Genomic DNA, 22,209 nt, shown 5'->3' on the forward strand with positions numbered 1-22,209 from the left:
GTTAGTTTTGTATCACTGAATCCAATATTAGTACTATAGCTAATAAATGTACATATGTGCCTCCAGAAAATATCAGTGCTTAGTTCACAAATGTCTATTTCTTTCTTTTAATTTTAAGTAGTTAATGAACACTTACTATGTACAAATTCTGGGTTTAGTGCTGGGGATATAAAAAAATGATCAAATTCAATTCTTGCCCTAAGGTGTTCACAACTGCTTCTGTTGTTGTGGCATGAGGCTTATCTAAGGTCCCCCCCCCACAATAAATTCAAAGGATAAATTTTGCCTAATGACCTATCAACTCCAAATGTTTAATTCTCTTTTGGAAACTCCACTCACTCAGAGCTTACCTGTTGCTTTCCTGATCCCCATACCACCCTCATCTCTCCTTTCATATTAAACAAGTTTCTTACTGATAGATGAGTTTAGAATTCCTTTAGAGCTGCCTTGATAGTAGTAGGAGTTCACTGGGGAAATTTCAGCTCTCCTTTGAAATAGAGACCCAGAAAAAAAGAATCTATACAAACCACCAAAGGAATTGCATCTAGAGATTTTTGTCCAGACTTCAGATAGATGAGTTTATGCACTGAAGGAATCCCAGAAGAGCTTTCACCTGAAAGCTTTCACTTCTAATCAACTCTAGGTCCTTAATCCCAAATAGATAAAATCTACATGCTCTATACTACACTACAGAGCACTAGAGAAACAAGATTTTCTCCCAAAAGAAGACTGATTTTCTTCCCCCACCCCCTTTTTTTGGATCTGGGTTAAGTTGTCCAGTAAATGTCTAAGGTCAAATTTGTGCCCCCTGTCAAGTTGCTCCTTTTCTTTTCCTAAATTAGTTTAAAATTAATCCCTGTCATATATGTGCAGGTACAAAGTAGAAGGGTCCCAAATGGGCAGGGAAAGGGCAAGAACTCCAGTTTCCCTAGAGTCAGTGTTCAGTGTTGATATACAAAGATCAATCTAAATCAGTTTAATTTTTAACCTGAAAGATGAAGGGATGACTTCCTAAATTCTTAATCCACATGGGAAGAATTCCTTGTATTTTTTGAGCTCTGAGGACCAGGTTTTCCTTCTGAGAACGAATGCTTAGTTTTCTTAACCTTTTTTCCCAAAAAACTTTATTATTTGGGGGTTGAGGAAGGTCTTTTTCCAAGCACAAAAGCAGAGTTAGCCTACAAAGACTTTACAAAATGATTATTTGTTCAACTGTATCTTATTTTTTAGTATGAGAAAATGTTAATTATCAAATTTGATTAGGAACTGTATTTTTTCCAAAGACTTTTTATGAGAAGGCATCAAAAAAGGATAATACAGATGCTCCTCAAATAACCAAAAAGCTATACAGGATATGGAATTAAGAGATTTTTGTCAAATATACTCTAGGAGATCCACTGAAGAAAGCAAATGTTAGGAAGGGGGGTGGGGAACTGTCAAATGTGCCAATTACCCTAACCCATTTAAAGTCACTACTGAGAAAAATGCTTCACACACTGATAGACTTATCAGGTCAGAACACGTCTACTGAATCTTAACAGTCAAAGGTAATTTTTAAAAAACCTCTAACTTTAGACACAAAAAGATTTTAATTTGGAAGGAAGCTACTGAATGAAATGATACTAGAAAGTTATTGTTGTTATTTGTCATTTGTTCATGAAAAAGATCATGACATCAGGTAGGTGATGACATGACAAGCAAGTGACCTGGATTTGAGTGAGGGGGTGCTCTGCTAAGCCACCAGTCTTTTTTTCCTCCAGAACCAGCTAGATCCAGTGAATCGGGATAACTGCAGATGACCCTGGATATGGGCAATGAAAGCAGCTAGGTGGTACAGTGGACAAAGCAACAACTCTGCAATCAGTAAAACCTGGAGTTCAAATCTGGTCTCAGATACCTGACACTTACAAGCTGTGTGACCTTGGGGGGTTAGTCATTTAACCCTGATACACAGAAGTATACTAAGAAAAACTGATTTCCTTTAGTTCTGATTCTTCTTTCACAACATAACCAATATGAAAATGTTAAACTTGACTGCTCATGTGTAACTTTTATCAGATTTGTTGCTGTCATAGAGGAGTGAAAGGAGGGAGGCAGAAAAATGTGGAACTCAAAAGTTTATAAAAAGATGAATGTTTCAGGGGCGGCTAGGTAGCATAGTGCATAAAGCACCGGCCTTGGAGTCAGGAGTACCTGGGTTCAAATCCGGTCTCACACACTTAATAATTACCTAGCTGTGTGGCCTTGGGCAAGCCACTTAACCCCATTTGCCTTGCAAAAACCTAAAAATAAAAAAATAAAAAAAAAAGATGAATGTTTCATAGCAGCCCTGTTTATGGTGGCAAAGAATTGGAAATCAAGTAAATGTCCTTCAACTGGGGAGTGGCTTAGCAAACTGTGGTATATATATGTCATGAAACACTATTGTTCTATTAGAAACCAGGAGGGATGGGAATTCAGGGAAGCCTGGAGAGATTTGCATGAACTGATGCTGAATGAGATGAGCAGAACCAGAAAAACACCATACACCCTAACAGCAACATGGGGGCAAAGATCAACCTTGATGGACTCGTTCATTCCATCAGTGCAACAACCAGGGACAATTTGGGGCTGTCTGTGATAGAGAATATCATCTGTATCCAGACAAAGAACTTTAGAATATGAACAAAAACCAAGTACTATATTACCTTTAATTTAGGGGAAAAAAACTGATATCTTTTTGTCTGATCTTGCTATCTTTTACACTTTATGTTTCTTCCTTAAGGATATGATTTCTCTCTTATCACATTCAATTTGGATCAACATATACCATGGAAACAATGTAAAGACTGACAAATTTCCTTCTGTGGGGAGGGGGGGAGGGAAGTCAGATTGGGGGAAAATTGTAAAACTCAAAATAAATAAAATCTTTAAGAAGAAAAAAGATAAATGTTGAAAACTATCTTTGTATGTAATTGGAAAAATAAAATAACATTCAAAAAAAATTAAATGGTTTAAACAAAACAAAAAAAAAAGATTAGCTGAAGAGTCAATAATGTCCTGAAGCTTTGGATAAAATAGCAAGTCATTTTGAAAATCAGAATTCCAGTGTCAGACCAGGCTGGTGATGAAAACCACTTCAGTCAAGAACCTGAGAGGGAATCCCAGTGGGAAAGCCTCTAACCCACCTGACCTGAAGAGGATCATGTGAACTTCAAAACATCAGAACATTTTGAACTTCCCATAGACATTATAGCAGTATCCCCCAGAACATCAATGACTGATGGAAGTATCTGCATTGAAAACAGAAGAAAAACTACACACATTTAAAAAAATGTAACTTTAGGATTTTAAAAGGAACATTATAGAAAATGATACCATGCCTAAAAGGGAACTTCATAAGGATTCCACAAAGTGGAAAGAAGACTTTTAGCAACCCAGAGCTGTGAATAAACTTTGCTACATTTTGTTTTGTTTACCCTGGGACTCTCTATATGTATTCCTAAGAGAGCATATGTCCCCCATCTAGGGGTATTTTTTGTACCAACTGTTCTTACTATATATTGCCATACAAAAAGGTAAGAAAGTCTAACTAGCTAATTGATATCAACTGGTATTCAATTAGGGAGTAGAGCACAGTTCTAAGTGCTACAAAACCAAAACAAAACAAACCCTCAAGGTTACACTTAGAACAAAAAAAAAAAAAAGGTTACACTTAGAACCCTAAAAGGAAAAGTAGTCAGTCACTATCTAAAGACTCAGTCTGTTGGTGCAAATGGGGGTTTAGTATAGTAAACCTCATTAACTCTCCTTATTTTATATAGTACTTTAAGGTATAGAAGGCATCAGGGGAGGCAATGCCATGACAGGCACATGAATCAGATCTGAGTGAGGGGGTGCTGTGCTAAGTCACCATCCTCACTTTCTCCTCCTGTCATCTGGATCCAATAGCCAGATATAAATCCGGATGACTGGAGATGGCCCTGAATTTGAGGCAAACAGGATTAAGTGACTTGCCGAAAGTCACATAGCTAATAAATGTCTGAGGCTGAATTTGAACTCTTGTCCTACCAACTCCAAAGCCAGTACTCTATCAACTATTCCATTTAGCTGCCATGTTACAGGTGAGGATATTGAAGATGAAAGAGGTTAATTATTTTCTCAGAATCAGAAACTTCATTGTTTTAATGATCCACCTCAGAGTTAAAAAGAATCAATTACTTTGACTAAGACCTTTTCTACTACCTCTTGGTTCAATATCAAAGGTCACATTTATTTTTGTCATAACTTACAAACAAAATTTCTGGGGCATATCTCAAAATTAACAGTCTCCCAACACCCTGTCAAATAATTTAGTAGTCATTTAAACCAGTACCTTGAAGGTAAATAAGAGGAATCTTTAGGCATGGCCAAAGTGTGAATTTGCTTTGTTTGACTAAACATATATAATAAGTGAGGTGTTCTTTTTTTTTTTTGAGGGGGTGGTGAGAAAGATGGGAGAAACAAAGAAAAGAAAAAATATCAATACATGTTTTAAAAATACACAAAAAAAAGAGCAGAAAGAATTTGAGAAGGGAAGAAAGCAAGGCAGTTGTGGTACTACAGTATTAATTTATCCCCCCCACAAAACTGTAAGCAAAAAAGATCCATATTTTCATATATCACCTTTTTCCATTCTTCTTTGTATATGGAAGCATTCATGTTTGTTGAAGTTTGATTGGGAGGGGAGGGGAGGAAAAAAGAAAAGAAAATTTGAGGTAGGAAGAGATCTTTGTTATGGTCTTTGTCATATTTTCAGGTGCTTTCTTTCTCTCCAACAGGGATAACACCAGGTTCATTCCTGCTAAATCAGAGGATCTGAATTACACATTTAGAGTCAGAAGGAACCTTAGAGATAGAATCCAACCCCCCCTCATTTTTCAGATGAACAACTAGAGACCCATTTACTACCCAAACAGGTAGTAAAAAGTAGTCTTGTGTGATTCTGTTACTGACTCCAAATCCAACACTTTTCACTGATCCACACTGTCACTTTTATTTCCATGTCTCTCTTCCTGTTTAGTCTCTGATTCCTTCAAGACCCAATTCAGATTCCCCTTCCCCTCCTCCACACCGCACCCCCCGCCAACGCAAAGTGATCCTTCTCCTTAAATTTTTGTTTAGCACTTAGCATACATCTTTCTATAATTATTCTCATTCTACTCTATGCCATATTTATTTGCACCACCACCATCCTTTCTCCCAAGAAAATAAACTTCTTAAAAACAAAAACTATTTCATTCTTGGCTTTGTACTGCCAATAACTACAACACTGTCTTGCACATAGAACGAAATTAATAAACTCTTGACTGTAAAATCCTTCAGGAAATCGTTTTACCTCTTATAACCTGAAGGTCTACCAACACATTTCCTGAGCAAAGGTGTTAATGTTTCTTTAATGAAGATTATATCCCCAGCAATTAGCACAATGCCTGGTACATAGTAGATACTTTTTAAAAAATATTTATTTTTCCAATTAGATGAAAATAAAGTTTTCAACATTCATTTTTCCTGTAAAGTTTTGAATTAGACATTTTTCTCCTTCTGCCCTCTCCTTGAAAATGGGCAATCTAATATAAGTTATAGGTACACCTATGTTAAACAAATTTCCATATTACAGTAGATACTCAAAAAATACAATTATTGAATGATAACCTAATTGAAAAGATTTTACTTTTCTAATTTCTGTAATTTCTAAATTATAACACAACTTGTATTTGAAAACAACAGTTATGATAGTTATACAATGAACAATAATTCTGCATAATATCTCTATATTTAAAGTTCTTGAGTTAAAGATAAGCAAAACACATACAGATTTCCAAATAAATGTTGGATGAAAAATTAACTACAAGGATAAGAGGCAACACTGGATCCATAATCTCATCAATGAATATTTCCAAAAATCACAACTGATGCAAGTCTGACTATGCTATAATAACTTTTCCAGGTCTTCCTCACCTTCTCCAGACACTGCAGGAATACAAGTAAAGTACATAGGCTCACTTATTCCTATCATCTGAATAACGGGGGGGGGGGGGGGGGGGGGGGGGGGTGTAACAAATTTATCAATTTAAATTTAATTTAATAAAAATAAAAATAAGTGTCAATAAATAAATGTCACAGCATAGTCTATTGTGAGAGTCAGAAGAACACCTAGACTCTCTAAACTTCAGTTTCCTCAATTATAAAATAGAGAGAATAACATTAGAACAAACTTCTTCACAAGACTGCTATTTGGAATGTACAATGTAATGCATAAGACAATAGATCCAAAGCAAAGGCTTAGCCTTACGCACAATTCATGTTGTTAAATTCGTTGGATCAGGAATCAGAAAACCTAGGTCTAAATCACAACTTTGCCCCTTACACCTGGCTTAAGTTAATAATTAAACTCTAGGCCTCAATTTCTTTATCTGTAAAATGAAGGACCAGAAGTAGACAACCTCTAAGATATCTTCCAGTTCTAAATGTATATTCTTACAAAATCAATACCACCTAGAAGATGCCTCATGTTTACTCTCAATCTAGGGAAAAAATAAAAATATCTTAAAGATCAAAAGTAAAATTCTGTTAATCCTGTTGTACAACTTTGAACAACCTTATAGTAGATATTAAATGTATCATTATTACAAGCATACATCATTTTATTGCACTGACACACACCCAAACAGAAAATTAAAAATCAGATTCCTTATCTTCCCAGTGTTTCAAACCAACTGAAAAATCTATTACGATCTATCTAGGACCTTAATATTGAAAATAAAAAGAATTTCTAATTCAGATAATTGAATAGAACTTCAACTTCCAATTTTTCATTATGCATGCATTAATACACAGAAAACTTTTTTCTATCTATTCTAGGGTAGAAAAGTTCTACTTTACAAATGATATTTTATGCAAGAAAAATAATCACTGGGGGGGGGGGCGGCTAGGTGGTGCAGTGTATAGAGCACTGGCCCTGAAGTCAGGGGTACCTGAGTCCAAATAAGGCCTCAGACACTTAATAATTACCTAGCTGTGTGGCCTTGGGCAAGCCATTTAACCCCATTGCCTTGCAAAAACCTAAAAAAAGAAAAATAAAAATAATCACTGGTCAGCAGAGATTTTATTTGTAAGAAACAATGAAGGGAAAGATATCCATAATTGTATCATTAAAAAGGAGAAAAAACATTATAATAAGGATTAAAATTGAAAAATAATCTGAAATTGTTTTGAAAGAGAATTTGAACCTGGGTCCTCTGACTTCAGAGACAATGATCTTTCCATTCTGACTCTCTCAGTAGGTGATGGGTAAGCCAGTGTGATTTAAAGCTACTGTGGCTCCAAAAAATTCCTCATACTAAATGATTTGTACCAATAGCAGACAAGCCTCTCTGAATTAGCTAAACTAGTCTTCATGAGTCACAGTCTCAATTGGTATTGTGCTGGCACAGAACGCTCCACACCACAACAGTCAATATAAATGTGTTTTAATGCAAGACATATATTTATATATATTCTCCCTTTCCACAAAAAAGGGAGCTCTCAGGAATGAATGTCTAATGTAGACAGTTTTCTCTGATCCAAATATAAGTTTAAATTTCAACAGAAGAGAGGAATAAATTCAACATAGCAAAACTATCACGTTGTTTGTTATGTGGCAATGACAACATGTTCTCAACTTCTCTCTACTCCAAGGAGACAAAAATGTCAAAACAGAATGGTATAAAGCAGTAATAAAAATGATGATGATAAAAATCTTTAAGAATAAACACAAACGATGTTATGAGCTTTAAATTCCCTAGAAAAAGATCAGAATTTAGCCTCTCTCTCTTACACCAAACTAAGAGAGAAAATTAAAGAGAACAACATAACAAAAGATAAAGTAAAATTCAAGGAGTGAGAACATAAAGTATAAAGTAGAGCTAACTAAAAGTGGATGGCAAGAAGTTATTATCATAAAAAGAATGTATGTTTCCAACACCTTCAAGTAGGAGGGAAAAAAGAACCAAACCTGTAATTCTACATTCCACATTGAACAGGTTTTTTTGCTTTTTTTTTTAATGGCAGTTATAGGGAAGACAAGTTGTACCTGGAGAGAGAAATAGGAGAAACCAATTAGGAGACTTTGTGCAAAAGTCCATACCTGAAATGACTAGCCTGATCTTGATGAGAGTGATGATAAAATGGGGAGAAGGATGGGAAGACTTAGAAAGTGGAGGTGAAAGAAGCCAAAGGGAAAGAGAATGAGAAATATAAAAATGACTCCAAGCTTTTGAAGCTAAATAACTAGAAGGTTAGTGTTCTCAAGGACATTAGGAAAAAAGGTGGGTTTGGGGGAAAAGATAATCAGTGAAAGTACACAGATAGTGAGAAAATTAACAAAATATGCTTAGTGGGAAGGAGGAAAACAAGGTGAATCAATTAATCCCTGCCAATTTTAAAATCTTATGACCTACACAGGTAGTTTTTATTTAAATCTACAAGTCATCTCTTATTTGTGTTCCAGTTTTTAAACTGTAAAAGAATGAAGATTTTTTTTCTGTTGATTGAGCTTCCATGATACACCAAGAAAGTAAAAGTTATACTTGATCCAACTATTCAGAAAAGCAATCTGGAATTTTGTTTAAATGACTAAAATGTCTGTACCCTTTGACCCAGAAGTTTCACTAGTAGATATATCAAGAAGGTAAACATTAAAAACAATGTCCCCATATAAACCAAAATATTTATAGTAGTAGCTTTTTGGTAATCACAAAAAAAAAAAAATAATAAAGAAAGTAGATGCCCAACTAATGGGAAATGGTTACACAAACTATGGAAAATGAATATTCACCTTGAGAAACGATGAATATGGGTTAGTCAATTGGTCAACAAGCATTCAGTAAACACTTCCTAAGGTGCAGGTACTGTTGGGAAGTTCTGGGCAAAAACAGTCCCTATCTTCAGAGAAAAACCTCAGTAACCACCCTCAATTCTAAGGGAGGAGACAGCAAGAAAACAGTAACTACAAGATCCATACCATGTAAATTGGAGGTAGTCTGAGAAGGAAGGAACTAAATGAGGGAGACAGGGCAAAAACTGCTTGCTAAAAAGGTAGGATGTAAGCTCTCCTCTAGGAGCTAGAGATGGTTAAAGAGAGTATTCCAGACACAGAAAAAACACAGGAAGTCATTTTGCAAAAATGAAGTAAGTGGAACCAGGAAAACATGCACAACTACAACAATGTAATTGGGGAAAAAAGTAAAAAAATAGAAAGTGAATGCTGTGAAATTCCAAGGACCTATATGGAGCCCAAAGAATGACTATAAGAAAGCACCTCCCTCCCCCCACTTTGTCAATTACTGCTCCCTTTCAGAACCCACAGGTGCCCTCAAAGCCCAAGCAGGCAGCCCAGTCACCAGAAAATGAAGGAATTGCTAAGAACAAGGACCAATGTTGCAACATCACTAACCCTTAACTAACACTGTGCAACTTTTTCAAGTAACTAACATTGAAACCACCTGAGCTGTTGTTTTTTTTTTGTTTTGGTATTTTTTCCAAAGGATATGCATATAGGAATTAGGATCTTTATTTTAAAACGAATCATCATAATTGCAACAAATTTATCAAATGCAGTAAGAACTGCTATTCTGTCATAGGACTTTGAGAATACATTTCTAGATTTTAGAAAAAAAATGCATTTCAGTATATTTTCTACTCCATTCTCAGTTGACATCAGCAGCTGCCTGCAAATATGCAAAAAAGAATGATAGTTACAATTACATATTCAACTTACAGAAAAATTTAAGTGTCTTAAAGTGAACTTTTATAAGCTATACCTGAAGATTGAATAAATCTGTGAGCAACTTTTTTCCCATATGAAGCATACAAAAAAGTAAAAATAGAACAAAACTTGAAAATATTCTTCCCAGGGGGCAGCTAGGTGGTGTAGTGGATACAGCACCGGCCCTGGAGTCAGGAGTACCTGAGTTCAAATCCACCTCAGACACTTAATAATAATTACCTAACTGTGTGGCTTTGGGCAAGCCACTTAACCCCATTGCCTTGCAAAAAAAAACTTAAAAAAAAAAAGAAAAAGAAAATATTCTTCCCTCTACAATCTCTATTGAACCAGATATAAATGCACTGGCTCAATATTCACGTTAAAAATGGTATGTTCCTATTTTTTGTTTAAAAAGTAAATATTTTATTATGATACTCATTTATTAGACATTATTATACTCATTGGTAATATGGTTACATTGTAGTCCTAAATAAATATTAAATTCTATATGTGGCCCTTGACAAGTTTTTGTTGATGCAGCCTAGAAGAGCTAGAAGGTTAGACACCTATGTTTTAGACTGTAGAGACTAGAAATGGAATATTGTATACAATGTCAGACTTGGCTGACTGGTTCTGCTGAAGTGAATTTTTATTCTTTATTCTTTTTGTTTGTTTGTTTGGTTCTTTCAAGGCAATGGGATTAAGTGACTTGCCCAAGGTCACACAGCTAGACAATTACTAAATGACTAAGTCTGCATTTGAACTCAAGTCCCCCTGATTCCAGGGCCAGTGCTCTATCCAATAAGCCACCTAACTGGCCCCTTCTTTATTCTTCCTTAAAAGGAATGGGCTTTGGCTAAGGAAAAAAAGGAGGCAGAAAGTTATACTGGGAAATGCAGATAATGTAAAAATAAAAGATGGCAATAAAAATATTTTAAACAAATTATGAATATTCTCAGCATTTAGAAATTCATTAATAACAATTTCCCTACAATATATACATATATGTATATATATATTATATATACATTTACATATATGTCGCAGGCAAATGCTAGGGTCAGCATTTATGGATATGCTTGGATAACTAAATTTGTCCCTCAACAGTGCTAAATCCAAATGAGGTGGGCAAATGAGATAGGCAAACATTTTACTTCCTTTTGTAAAATTTTGCGTGTGATTTTAACTTTTAAGTACAAAATTTTTGTAATATTTCCAGTTCTTAATATACAATATTTTTAAAAAAACTACTTTAGTCTTGATTAATAAAAATAAAGCCAGCGTCATTACCAAAGCTCTTGCTTTTTTCGTTCAATGAACAGTACAAATCAACAATTATGAAACTATATGAGCATATATAAAATGTCTTCTGTGTGAGACCCAGTATAATTTTCAATTACTATTTTTAAAAAATGAAGCCCAGAAAAAACTATAGGATAGAATTTAGAAGCTATATTAAAATTAATTTCTCAAAATGGTCCAAATCCTGTTGGTCACATCTGAATCAAATTTTACAAAATGCTTTAGTATTGGTCATCTACCCTAAGTCAATTGTGATCTCAGCAAGAAATAAGAATTAGTATTACTCACATTTACATGGTGCTCCTAGGTTTTACAAAACATATTCTTCACAGCACTTCTGAGAATTCGTAGTAGTAACCAATCTTCAATAGTTAAGAATCTGTGTGATCACATAACTACTAAATGAACGTCTGAAGCAGGGGTGGAAGCCAAGTCTGATTCTGGATATAGCAGGCAATACTAAACTATGATACCACAATGTACCCTCATTTCTAAAGCATATGAAATAACTTAAAAAATTGTTAAATGCATAAAGAATTGAGAATACTGGACTAGAAATAAGATGATCCAGATTCTAGTCCTACTTTGCCATTACTAGACAACTTTAAAGTTCTCTTTTACTTCAAAGTGGTCAAGATTCTCCTTTTATATTAAAAAACCACAAAGGATGGCTTCATCAAGGATATAAATTCCAATTCCAACTAATGTCCCTTCACTGGTATCAACTAAATACTGAAAATAATACTTTCTTGAATATTACTGCTGTCTTTCCATTATGTTTTTTACAAACTTTAAGTATTAACATAATATTTTAAAAGATATACCATTTTATTGACATAAGGGGTATTTTCTTCAACTATCATGACCCATTTTTGCCTGATCATTGTGTAGGACTCCAAGCCATACCTTCCCATAGATATCCCGATGCAGGGCCTTCTTAAAATTCTGGGGAACCTTTCTTTTATAAACTAGACAATGCCTTTACCTCACTTCAGATTCTTTAGTTTCTTGGGCTACATATAAAAATGAAATCTAGTTTATGTGAATAAAATGGACCACTGGAGTGTGGTTCTGAATTCAAATCCAACATTAGACACTCTAGAACTGTGTGGGCTAGAGAGACACCCCCATTGCCGGAGGAGAGGGGAGGAGAGACAGAGAAAATATCCTGAAGAAAAAGACTGCTCTTTCAGAAGAAACTCTAGAAACTTACATTCTGGAAAAAAGAGGAGAAGTATAACAATAATGTTCTCATGTACAACACACATTAAGGTCTTCAATTGTTTAACCTATATTTATCTCATTTGATCCTCAAAACACTTCAAGGACTTAAATGCCTTGCTCAAAGTCCCAAAATTGTCAGAAATAAGATTCAAACTAATATCTCTTCTAAACCCAAATCCAACATGCTTACTAATATATTTGTCTCTCAATTACAATTAATGGTAATTTTTATTTGTATAGAATTTAGCAGTCTCCAAATTATCTTTACGTAAGCTATTCTCAGAATAACCTTAGATTAAAAAAAGACAGGCCCTAGCATATCCATTTCAGAAAAAGGTTAAATGTCTTATCCAAAGCTATAGCTGACGTGGTAGAACCAGGGCCTAAATTTTCTGACTGTTCACAAGCTCTCAATACCATATGCCAAAATGCTTGATCAGAGATGGGATTTTGGGATTTAAAGTTGAGGTTATATATTTGAAAAGCCAAATAAGAAAAAGTACTAGATTCTAGTGTGTAAGGGTATCTAACCGTTTAGCTCTTCTGGGCAGCATTGCCCAGTGTCCAACAAAAACCAGTCAAGGGCAGCTTACAAAATTCAATACCCATTCATAAATACAAGGCAACCCATACCATCACAAGCATAACAAACGCCACAAGGGTCACATGAATGAGCCCAGAGGATTGTGCAAGCTGTGATACAGGGGGTTATGAACATAATTTATAATCTGTAAAAGATTGCAAAACAAAAAAATTGTTTTCAATCACATCTCCTACGTCCATAATTCCCTGCATCAGTTGGATACACCCAAATACTACAGTGCCAATTTGATCAGGCTTATCCTTGATCTTCATGCATTCGCTGCTATACAATTTTGTCTTCAGGGAAAAAAGTATAGAAATATGTAATAAAAAGGGAAAGAATAGTATATAACAAATTCTTTTAACAAATGAACTGTTGAATTTTCTAAGTCACTTAATGCTATATAGTGTCTTTTTCAGCAAAGTTGCTCAGCAGAATATACTTTTGGTGTTCCTGTTAATTAAAAACCATAAAATTGTTTACAAATTCCTTCTGATTCCCTGGAAAAAAGACATTTGTCTTAAAAAGTACAAAAGGTGGGGGGGGGGGGGGCAGCTAGGTGGCACAGTGGATAGAGCACTGGCCCTGAGTTCAACTCCGTACCACACAGCTAGGTAATTTTTAAGTGTCTGGCTTTCAATTACATTAAATTAAAAAGCTTTTGCACAAATAAAAACACTGTAACCAAGATCAAAAGAAATGTAGTAAATTGGGAAACAATCTTTACAACTAATGATTCTGACAAAGGACTCATTTCTAAAATATACAGAGAACTGAGTCATATTTTTAAAACAAAAAGCTATTCCCCAATTGACAAATGGTCAAAGGATATGCAAAGGCAATTTACAGATGAGGAGATCAAAGCAATTCATAGGCATATGAAAAATTGCTCTAAATCATTAATTATTAGAGAAATGCAAATTAAAGCTTCTTTGAGGTACCACCTCACACCTCTCACTGGCCAATTTGACCAGAAAGAATAATGATCATTGTTGGAAGGGTTGTGGGAAATCTGGGACAATATTACACTGTTGGTGGAGCTGTGAACTCATCCAGCCTTTCTGGAGAGAAATTTGGAACTTTGAAGGACTTGCTCATCCTATCAGTGCAACAATTGCAAACAATTTTGGGCTGTCTGCAATGGAGAGTATCATCTGTATCCAGATAAAGAGCTGTGGAGTTTGAACAAAGTTCAAGGACTATTCCCTTTAATTTAGAAAAAAAATATATTGTCTGATCTTGTTATTTCTTAGACTTTTTGTTTCTTCCTTAAGGATATGATTTCTCTCTCATCACACTCAATTTGGATCAATGTACAACATGGAAACAAAGTTAAAGACTGACAGATTGCTTTCTGTTGGGTGGGGTGAGGGGAGGGAATTAAGATTGAGGGAAAAATTGTAAAACTCAAATATCTTTATTAAAATAATAAAAATATTTCATGATATATAATTGGGAAAAAATAAAATACTATTTTTTTAAATCTCTTGGCCAATAAATTAAACATGAAAGCTAAGAGCAACACCAATTCAGAGTACAAGTGCATTTTATAGTGTTAGTTATTCATTCATTTTCTACTCTGTGTGTTCCCTTTTATGGGGTTTTCTTGGCCCACCTAAGATACTAGAGTGGTTTGCCATTTCCTTCTCCAGCTCATTTTACAGATGAGGAATTTGAGACAGAGTTAAGAGACTTGCTCAGCTGTTATCTTGAGGCTGAATTTGAATTCAGGTCTTCTTGACTCTAGGCCTAGCACTCTAGCCACTGTACCACCTACCTGCCCAATCATTTATCTTCTATAATGTCACAAAACAGGAAAAGTCATTAATGGGGAAAATGTGTGCAGTGTACTTTGTGGGATATTTTTATTTTTTTAATGCAGTTTCAATTAATATAATTTGAAAGCACTCTATTCCATCAGACAGAATTATCCTATTTCAGAAATCTCCAATCAATATACTAGTTCCCAGTCATAAGCTCCAAGACAGTTATCATCATCACAGTCAAGCTCAGGTATTTAGAAGTAACTCCTACTTTCCCATTAATCATGGTGATGGACCTGAAGGCTTTAGGAAAAATTTGAAAAAATCTTTCTCACCAAAAAGATTAGCATCCACACCCCATCCAAACTCTGTTTCAAATATATAACTTATTTATTTCTGCAAACTGTTTCTGTGGCTTCTTCCATGTGCCTAAACTTGTAAATGTTATGCTGAATATAACTGTTTCCCAGCTTGACATTCATGTTCCTTCTAAGAAACTTAAACATAACTCATGTGATCTTAGATTGTCAATTGAGTTGTATTTTGAATATATGAATTTAGTAGGTGAAGATCATTCTCATATTAAACAGTTTTTGTAAAGAATCATACTAAGATGAGGTAAAATGCTAATTAGAGTATATAAGATAATCATTTGCCCCTCTAATTATCCTTTCCAATTTGTCTATTTATTAAATCATATTTGCACACACAAGAGAAAAATCACAAAAATGTAACTATTAAGGATCTTCATTAAGGTCATAATCACTATCAATGATGATACTCTGTCCTGAGTATCTCTATTCTATCTGTATATTATTTCATCTGGTAATCTCAATTTATCTCTTATGGTGATGAATCGTAGATTCAATTATCTAGTCCAATTAGGGCTCCTTCAAGACTTTCAGTCTGGCTTCTCCAGCTGACTATTAGATATAAAATCTCTATTTCAAAGAAGATCCCTTCTATATACTGCCACTATCACCACCCTTAGTAGACCCTAATCACCTCATACTTGGACAAGTAAAAGACTTCTGCTTTGTTCCCTACTTCAAAGTCTCTCCACAGTCCAGTACATCTTCCACTCACCTGTCAAACTGATCTTGCTTTAAAGTGAAGGTCTGTATGGAAACAATGTAAAAGACTAACAGACTGCCTTCTGTGGGGGGTCAGGGGAGGGAAGCAAAATTAGGGGAAAAATTGTAAAATTCAAAATAAATTTTAAAAAATAAAAAATAAAATGGGGGTCTGACTATGTCACCCTCTATTCAATAAATTTCAAATATAGAATCTTCTGTTAAGCTTCAAAAACCTTAAAATTCAAGCCCCTCCCTATCTTTCTAGTCTTCTCAGTTTACTCCCCTTCTGTATCTGTTTTCACAGTCTATTCCTCACATCTTAAATTCTCTCTCCTCATGTCTACCTCCTGGTTTTCCTTCAAGTGTCAGCTGAAATCTTTATCTCCTTTAATGCCAGTGTCTTCCCTTTATTGATTATATTCAATTTATTCTGTCTATATATTGTCTATAAAGAATAGTTTCCATGTTGTCTCCTGTTGTAAGTTGTGAGTTTCTTGAGAGCAGCAACTATTTTTGGTTTCTTTGTATCCCAAATGCTTATCACAAGGACTATAAAAAGCATGTACTTAATAAATGACTGTTGACACTTTCACATAGGATAAAATCTTCAAATTTTAATAAAATAGTAATTACTTATAAAAACTAACATTGATATAATTGATATAATATTCCTAAATTTTCCAAAATGTTTTCCTCACTACAAGCCTATGAAGTAGAATGTACAAGGATTATTATCTCCACTTCACACAAAGAGAAACCAGGGGAATAAAAAGGTAACAGAATATAAAGATTTCAACCCAAGTCATCTGACTTCACTCTTTCCATTAAGACACAATTGCAATTGATTTGCTATGCTGTCTTCTCAATTTTTTTTTTGCCTTCTGTAAACTTAAAAATTTTAATTGCTATTATTTTTCAACAGGACGTTCTAATTCTGCATTCCCAAGTCGCCTTTAATGTCTTCATCCATTCCCTTGGTCCTATATACTATTAGTTACCAAACCCTGGTATCTTTTTCACAATATTTTCCTTTACCAATTCTTTCCTCTCTTTTCCATTTTCATTAGTCACCTAGTTCAAAACCATTATCATCTAACATGGTCTCCATTTCTCCAGCCTTTAATTTTTCCAGTTCATGCTGCACAATGTTGCCAGGTTAATCTTTTGTGAAATGCCACTTTGATCAAGTTATTCTACTGTTCAAAAAATGTTAATGTCTCCCCACTGACTACAAAATAAGATCCAACCTCTTAAGTATGAAATACATAAGGACCTCCACAATCTGTCTCTTATCTGCTTTTTGAGCCTCATCTCACACTGAGTACTCTGTTCATGCATGACTTCTTTCCTATTCTGAGCATCCTATTTCTATCCTTAAAAATTCACTTGAAAACCTATGGTCATTTTCCTCTATAAAGTTTTTTCTAATTATCATATATTCATTCTCTCTCTCTCTCTCTCTCTCTCTCTCTCTCTCCAAAAGCAACCTTTTTCCCCTAAACTTGACTATATCACTTTAGACACTGATTTGACTCAGAAAACTTAGAGCTAGAAGAACTTTTAAAACCATCTAATAAACTAACTAGGAAAATCAGGAACAACAAGATTAAGTAATTTTCCCACATTTGCACAAGTGATAACAGACACAGGATTTAAAACAACTCCAAATCTAGTCTTTCTGTGTACTTAAAAATTTTGATTTGCTATTATTTTTCAACAAGCAATCTATCTTGAAAATTCAAGTAAAAAATAAAATAATTTTATTAAAAATATTTTTATTGGGGAAAAATGTGAAATTGTACTTGATATTTATCTGAATTTACACTTACAAACACAAATATGTTGGGAACACAGTTGGGAACTGTGTAATAAAGCACTGATTGAAACCCAGATTTAAGTCTGACATTTTAAAGCCTAACTCAGCACGCTTAATTTTTCTAAGATCATATCCTCATCTATAAAAAGATTTAAAAAAATACTTGAGCCATTTATCTCAAATGGTTGTCCTAAAGAAAGAATTCTAGACATTAAAGTGATAATAGTTTTTCTTTAAGTATACAGTAAAACTGAGCTATTGTTATGAAGTGATAATGAACCATTACAATTGTCTCTTTGGTTTCTTTGTTTTTTAAGCAAATTTTCTATAGAAACAGTAACAAGTAACAACATTTTAACAAAAATAAAGTATCTTATTCTTAACTCTATGATTCTGTGATCCTAGATAGATATAAATTAAATAGAAGAAAGTTAATTTTATAGATTCCATACTAATCTTCTAGCTACTTCTCTATTAAAGTTATCTAATATATTTTTAAAATATTAAATGAGGAGCAGCTAGGTGAAGCAGTAGATACAGCACCGGCCCTGGAGTCAGTAGTACCTGAGTTCAAATACGACCTCAAACAGTTAATAATTACCTAGCTGTGTGGCCTTGGGCAAGCCATTTAACGCCATTGCCTTGCAAAAAAAAAAAAAATACTAAATGAATGTTTTAACTTTTACTCTCCCTATATAATTCTTTTGATCAATTTCCCAAACCAATTCATTATCAAGAAAAGAAAGTCTTTATCTTAAAGATTTAATGATATTATAACATAACTCATAGTTAAGTACACTGCTATATTCTAGATTTCTTAAGCTAGATCTTAAAGGGCCTTAAAGGGCTCTTATGGAGTTAAACTAAAAAAATTGATATTTTAAGTCCAAACGATAAGTTGCTATACATTACATACTTATTATCAATGAATCCCCAATCAATAAGTTAATGACCATTTTTAAGCATCTATATACCAGGCTGTTTTAGTAAGGCAAAAAAAAGTTTCTACTCTCAAGAAGTCCTCAGTCTAAAGGCAGAGAAAACAAATAATAATGTACAAATAAGATATAGATAGACAGATAAACAAACACACATATATAGACATATGTGTATTTACATATATGTGTATATGTATGAAATACTGGAAGTCATTAACAGAGGGATTCCTTTAGAAATCTCTAATAATAATTTAATGGTATTTATACATACAGCATTTTTAAAAACATTATATCTCATTTAGACATTACAAATCCCAATGAATAAGCAGCTACATGTGATAGAATTTCCAATCAACAGATAAGAAAACTGTAACTCATCAATTCAAGGAAGGATAGGATGTGGAAAGAGCACTGGATCTGGAGTGAGAGGACCTAAGTCCAAGCCCAGCTCTGCCACTTAAAATTCGTGTGATCTTAAGCACTGGACCTCTTTGGGACTAAAGGACTTGAATTAGATGACCCCAAAAGTCCCTTCTAGATCTTTAAATGAACAATCTATAATCTATAAATTTGTGACTGGCCCAAGGACACATAACTATTCAAACTTCATTCCAGCACTCTACCCAAAAAAAACCCCTGAAAAATCATGTAAATTTTTAATGTAAAAATTTGCTAACTTAAGAAACTGTGAGAGGCAGCATCAAATAGTAGATAAAGGGTTGTTCTCAAGAGTAAGAAGAAGATTCAAGTCTGACCTTTGGCAGTGACTATTTGGGCCAAGTCAAGTTATTTAAGCTTTAAAAACCCCAGGAAATCTAAGACTAAGCTGCTAAGCAGGTGCCTATCTGAACTGGTAAAGAAAATTTCCTCATCGTGAATTCCTTATGGCAATAAAATCATAAGTCTGGACCAAAAATTTAAAAAAATAGAAATGTGTAAAATCCAACAAAAAAGCAAAAAGATTAATACTGGGAAGCTGGTTCTTTTAAAAACATAAAAAGAGAAAGCCTAGCTCATAGGAAAGGAATATTTGAACTGTTCAAGTTTTTTTTAATTGGTAGTACAGTCAGAGAAGCAATTCTCAAAAGTTTTTGCCCTAAGACTCCTTTATGCTTTAAAAATTACTAAAAAAGATATTTTGCTTATGTGAAATATGTCTGTATTTACAATATTAGAAATTAAAATATCTTAACATTACCTTGAAAATAGTTTTGCCCTCACAGGATCTCAGGGACCCCAGAACACATTCTGAGAAAGGAGAACTACTAGTCTAAAGGTCTGGGGGGGGGGGGGGGGGGGGTAATGAAGTCTGAAACACTATGTTTCCAAATTCTCTGTAATGCCACACTCTAGCTTATTACATGGAACTAGGGGTATCACAACTTCTCTACATCTGTTTCCCCATCTGTTGAACAAGAACAGCAAAACTGACATTCTCAGGTTGTGAAAATCAATTAAGTGTTTATGGACGTTAAGGTTTATAGAGGAGAAAAGACGATTTAACTATAGAATACCATCTTTGTTAAACAGTGAACCACAGCAATAAGCAAATGTCATTAGCACAATTCCTCTGTATCTTTTTTATACATTTTGTTTCTAAAATTAATCATTAAGATGTATTTTCGAACCAGTTTAGTAAACTGAGTACCTAAATTTTTCTGAATGTTTTCCCAAAAAGTATGTCACTATCTAACCCCAATGTGTGTGTGTGTGTGTGTGTGTGTGTGTGTCTAGGATTCAGCATCTGAAACAACTTTAAAAAAGTCACCCGAGAAATAATAGTTTTAAAAATGGCAAAGGGGAAAGTCCCTCTTCCACCTACATTAAGCATAACTAGTGTATCTGCTGAAGAGACTGAGCATGGACCATTTATCTATCCGCCTTAAAACGGGGATGGCTTATTCACTTTAAAGCTGGACTAGTTTGTTATGTAGCTATCATCCTTAGCAACTGCAGGGTGCTGAAAGACTACAGTACAGATTGGTGAGGTCGCCCTGGAAAAAGTGCTGATGCCACCTCTAGCTGCCCCTTGGGAAAATGACAGTAACAACAAAACACTGACAAAAGAACCAACAGGCTACCCCAGCTTTTGGCTTCACAATAATTCTGCCCCACCCCCATCACACAAAGCTACATTCTCCATGAAAAAAAAAAAAAGGAAAAAAGGCCTCCTGCAAATCCATTCCCACACCGCCAAAGAAGGGCACGCTTCTAAGCAGAGGAAAGAAGATGGGAGAGAACGGGGTTCTCAACATAGCCGCTCGGTCTACACCCTTTAAGTCCCCGAGAAGTGGGGAGAGTGGAAAGGAGTAAGGACGCTGCCCCGCGTTCTACTAACGGGGCTAGTTGGGACAAGCAGAAGGCGTGAGGAGAGCCGGGAAGGGACTCCGGGGGAAGAGCCCTCGAGTCCTGGGCTCGGGGAAGGGAAACACAGGGATCAGAAGGGAAAGGGCAGAGTGTCTCTTCTCCAAGGCAAAGAGGGAAGGAGGGTCCTACCCAAGACTCAGAAGGAAGGAAAGATCATTCCCTGGCTCAGGGAGGAGAGGGAGTGTCTCTCTCCAAGGGAAGAGGAGGAAAATACGCTCCGAGGGGGCCTGGGCTGGCCAGGCCGCCCCACTGGAAGGGTGAATGGGAGGCCAGCACGGATCGGGGTTATCGACAGCTCCGGTCCCGGCTTCCGGGGCGGGATCCGTCAGCGCGTCCCGAAGGTCGGAAAGGCGGGGGCCAGGAGGAATGCTCCCGCGAGCGAGGGGGGAGGGGAGGGCGGCGAGGGAGAAGCGGGCCGGGCTGCCCGTCCTCTGCCGCCGGGGCCGCCCGCCGCGGCCGGGCGTGCCGGGGAGCGCCCCAGCGCCGGGACGGGCCCGGCCCGCTCGCTCCGCTCCTCCCCGCCGCGCCCCGGGCCGCGGGGGCAGTGGCGGAGGCGGCGGCGGCCGCCTGGCTCGGCCCGGCCCGGGCCCTCCCGCCCTCCTACCTGAGGCTGTGTACCAGCTCCCGGCGTGACTGGCTTCCCGGCAGACCACTCGGTTGGACATCTTGGAGCCCGTGCCGCCTATGGTGCACGAGGATGAATGAGGAGGCGGCGGCGGCGGCTGCGGGAACGGCTCGGGGAGGGGACGAGGCACCGCGGGCCCAGCCCAGGAGGAGGCGGCCGCGAGGAGGGGATCGGCCCGACCCAGGAGGAGGAGGAGGAGGAGGAGGAGGAAGAGGAGGAGGCGGCAGCGGAGGAGGAGGAAGAGGAGGAGATGGCGGCGGCGGCGGCGGCCCCGTCCCGGATCACCATGCGGGCTGACGGCCGCCAGAAGAAGGGGCCCGCGGCGGCCTCCCAGCCCGCGGCAGAGCCCTGGCGCCAGCCCCCGGCGTCGCCGCTTCTCCCCCTCGGGGGCAGGGCCGGCCGCCTCGCCGCCCCAACGCCGCTCCCCCCCTGCCCTCGGGCGGGTGCCGCCGGTGACCCCACCCCCCGACTCCGCTCCCGCCCCCGGCCCCTCCGCGGCTCCCCTCCCCCAGCGCGCCCCGGGCCGGGCCGGCGCGCCCCTCCCCGCCCCGCCCTGCCGCCCGCGCCGGGGCCTGGGAGACACCGACTGCCGCCGCTCAGGGCCGCATCGGAGGTGGGCCTGGGCCCCGGGAGGCGGCCGCGCCTGCGACAACGGCCGGGGCCGGGTCCTCAGCCGAGGAGGTCGAGCTCCCGGAGAGCCAGGACCTGTTCCCTCGCCGCCTCCCCCCACCCCGACCAGCGAGAGCCGC

The 22,209-nt window shown here is 37.1% G+C and overlaps 1 protein-coding gene across 2 annotated transcripts in view; it reads right to left on the reverse strand.

The window, feature by feature from the left end:
• The window catches only part of MEMO1 (mediator of cell motility 1), a 153,386-nt gene extending 131,470 nt beyond the window's left edge, over positions 1-21,916 (reverse strand). The window contains exon 1 of one of the 2 annotated variants that reach the window (XM_074209667.1): positions 21,440-21,916. In XM_074209667.1, coding sequence (XP_074065768.1) covers positions 21,440-21,500 — 61 coding nt within the window. In that variant the 5' untranslated portion in view covers positions 21,501-21,916. Of the gene's footprint in view, positions 1-4,644; positions 5,738-21,439 lie in introns of those variants that run through there. The other variant, XM_074209668.1, reaches the window with a different exon arrangement.
• Positions 21,917-22,209: the final 293 nt, after the last annotated feature.

This window comes from Macrotis lagotis, chromosome 1 (assembly GCF_037893015.1).
Source record: "Macrotis lagotis isolate mMagLag1 chromosome 1, bilby.v1.9.chrom.fasta, whole genome shotgun sequence".
NCBI lineage: Eukaryota > Metazoa > Chordata > Mammalia > Peramelemorphia > Peramelidae > Macrotis > Macrotis lagotis.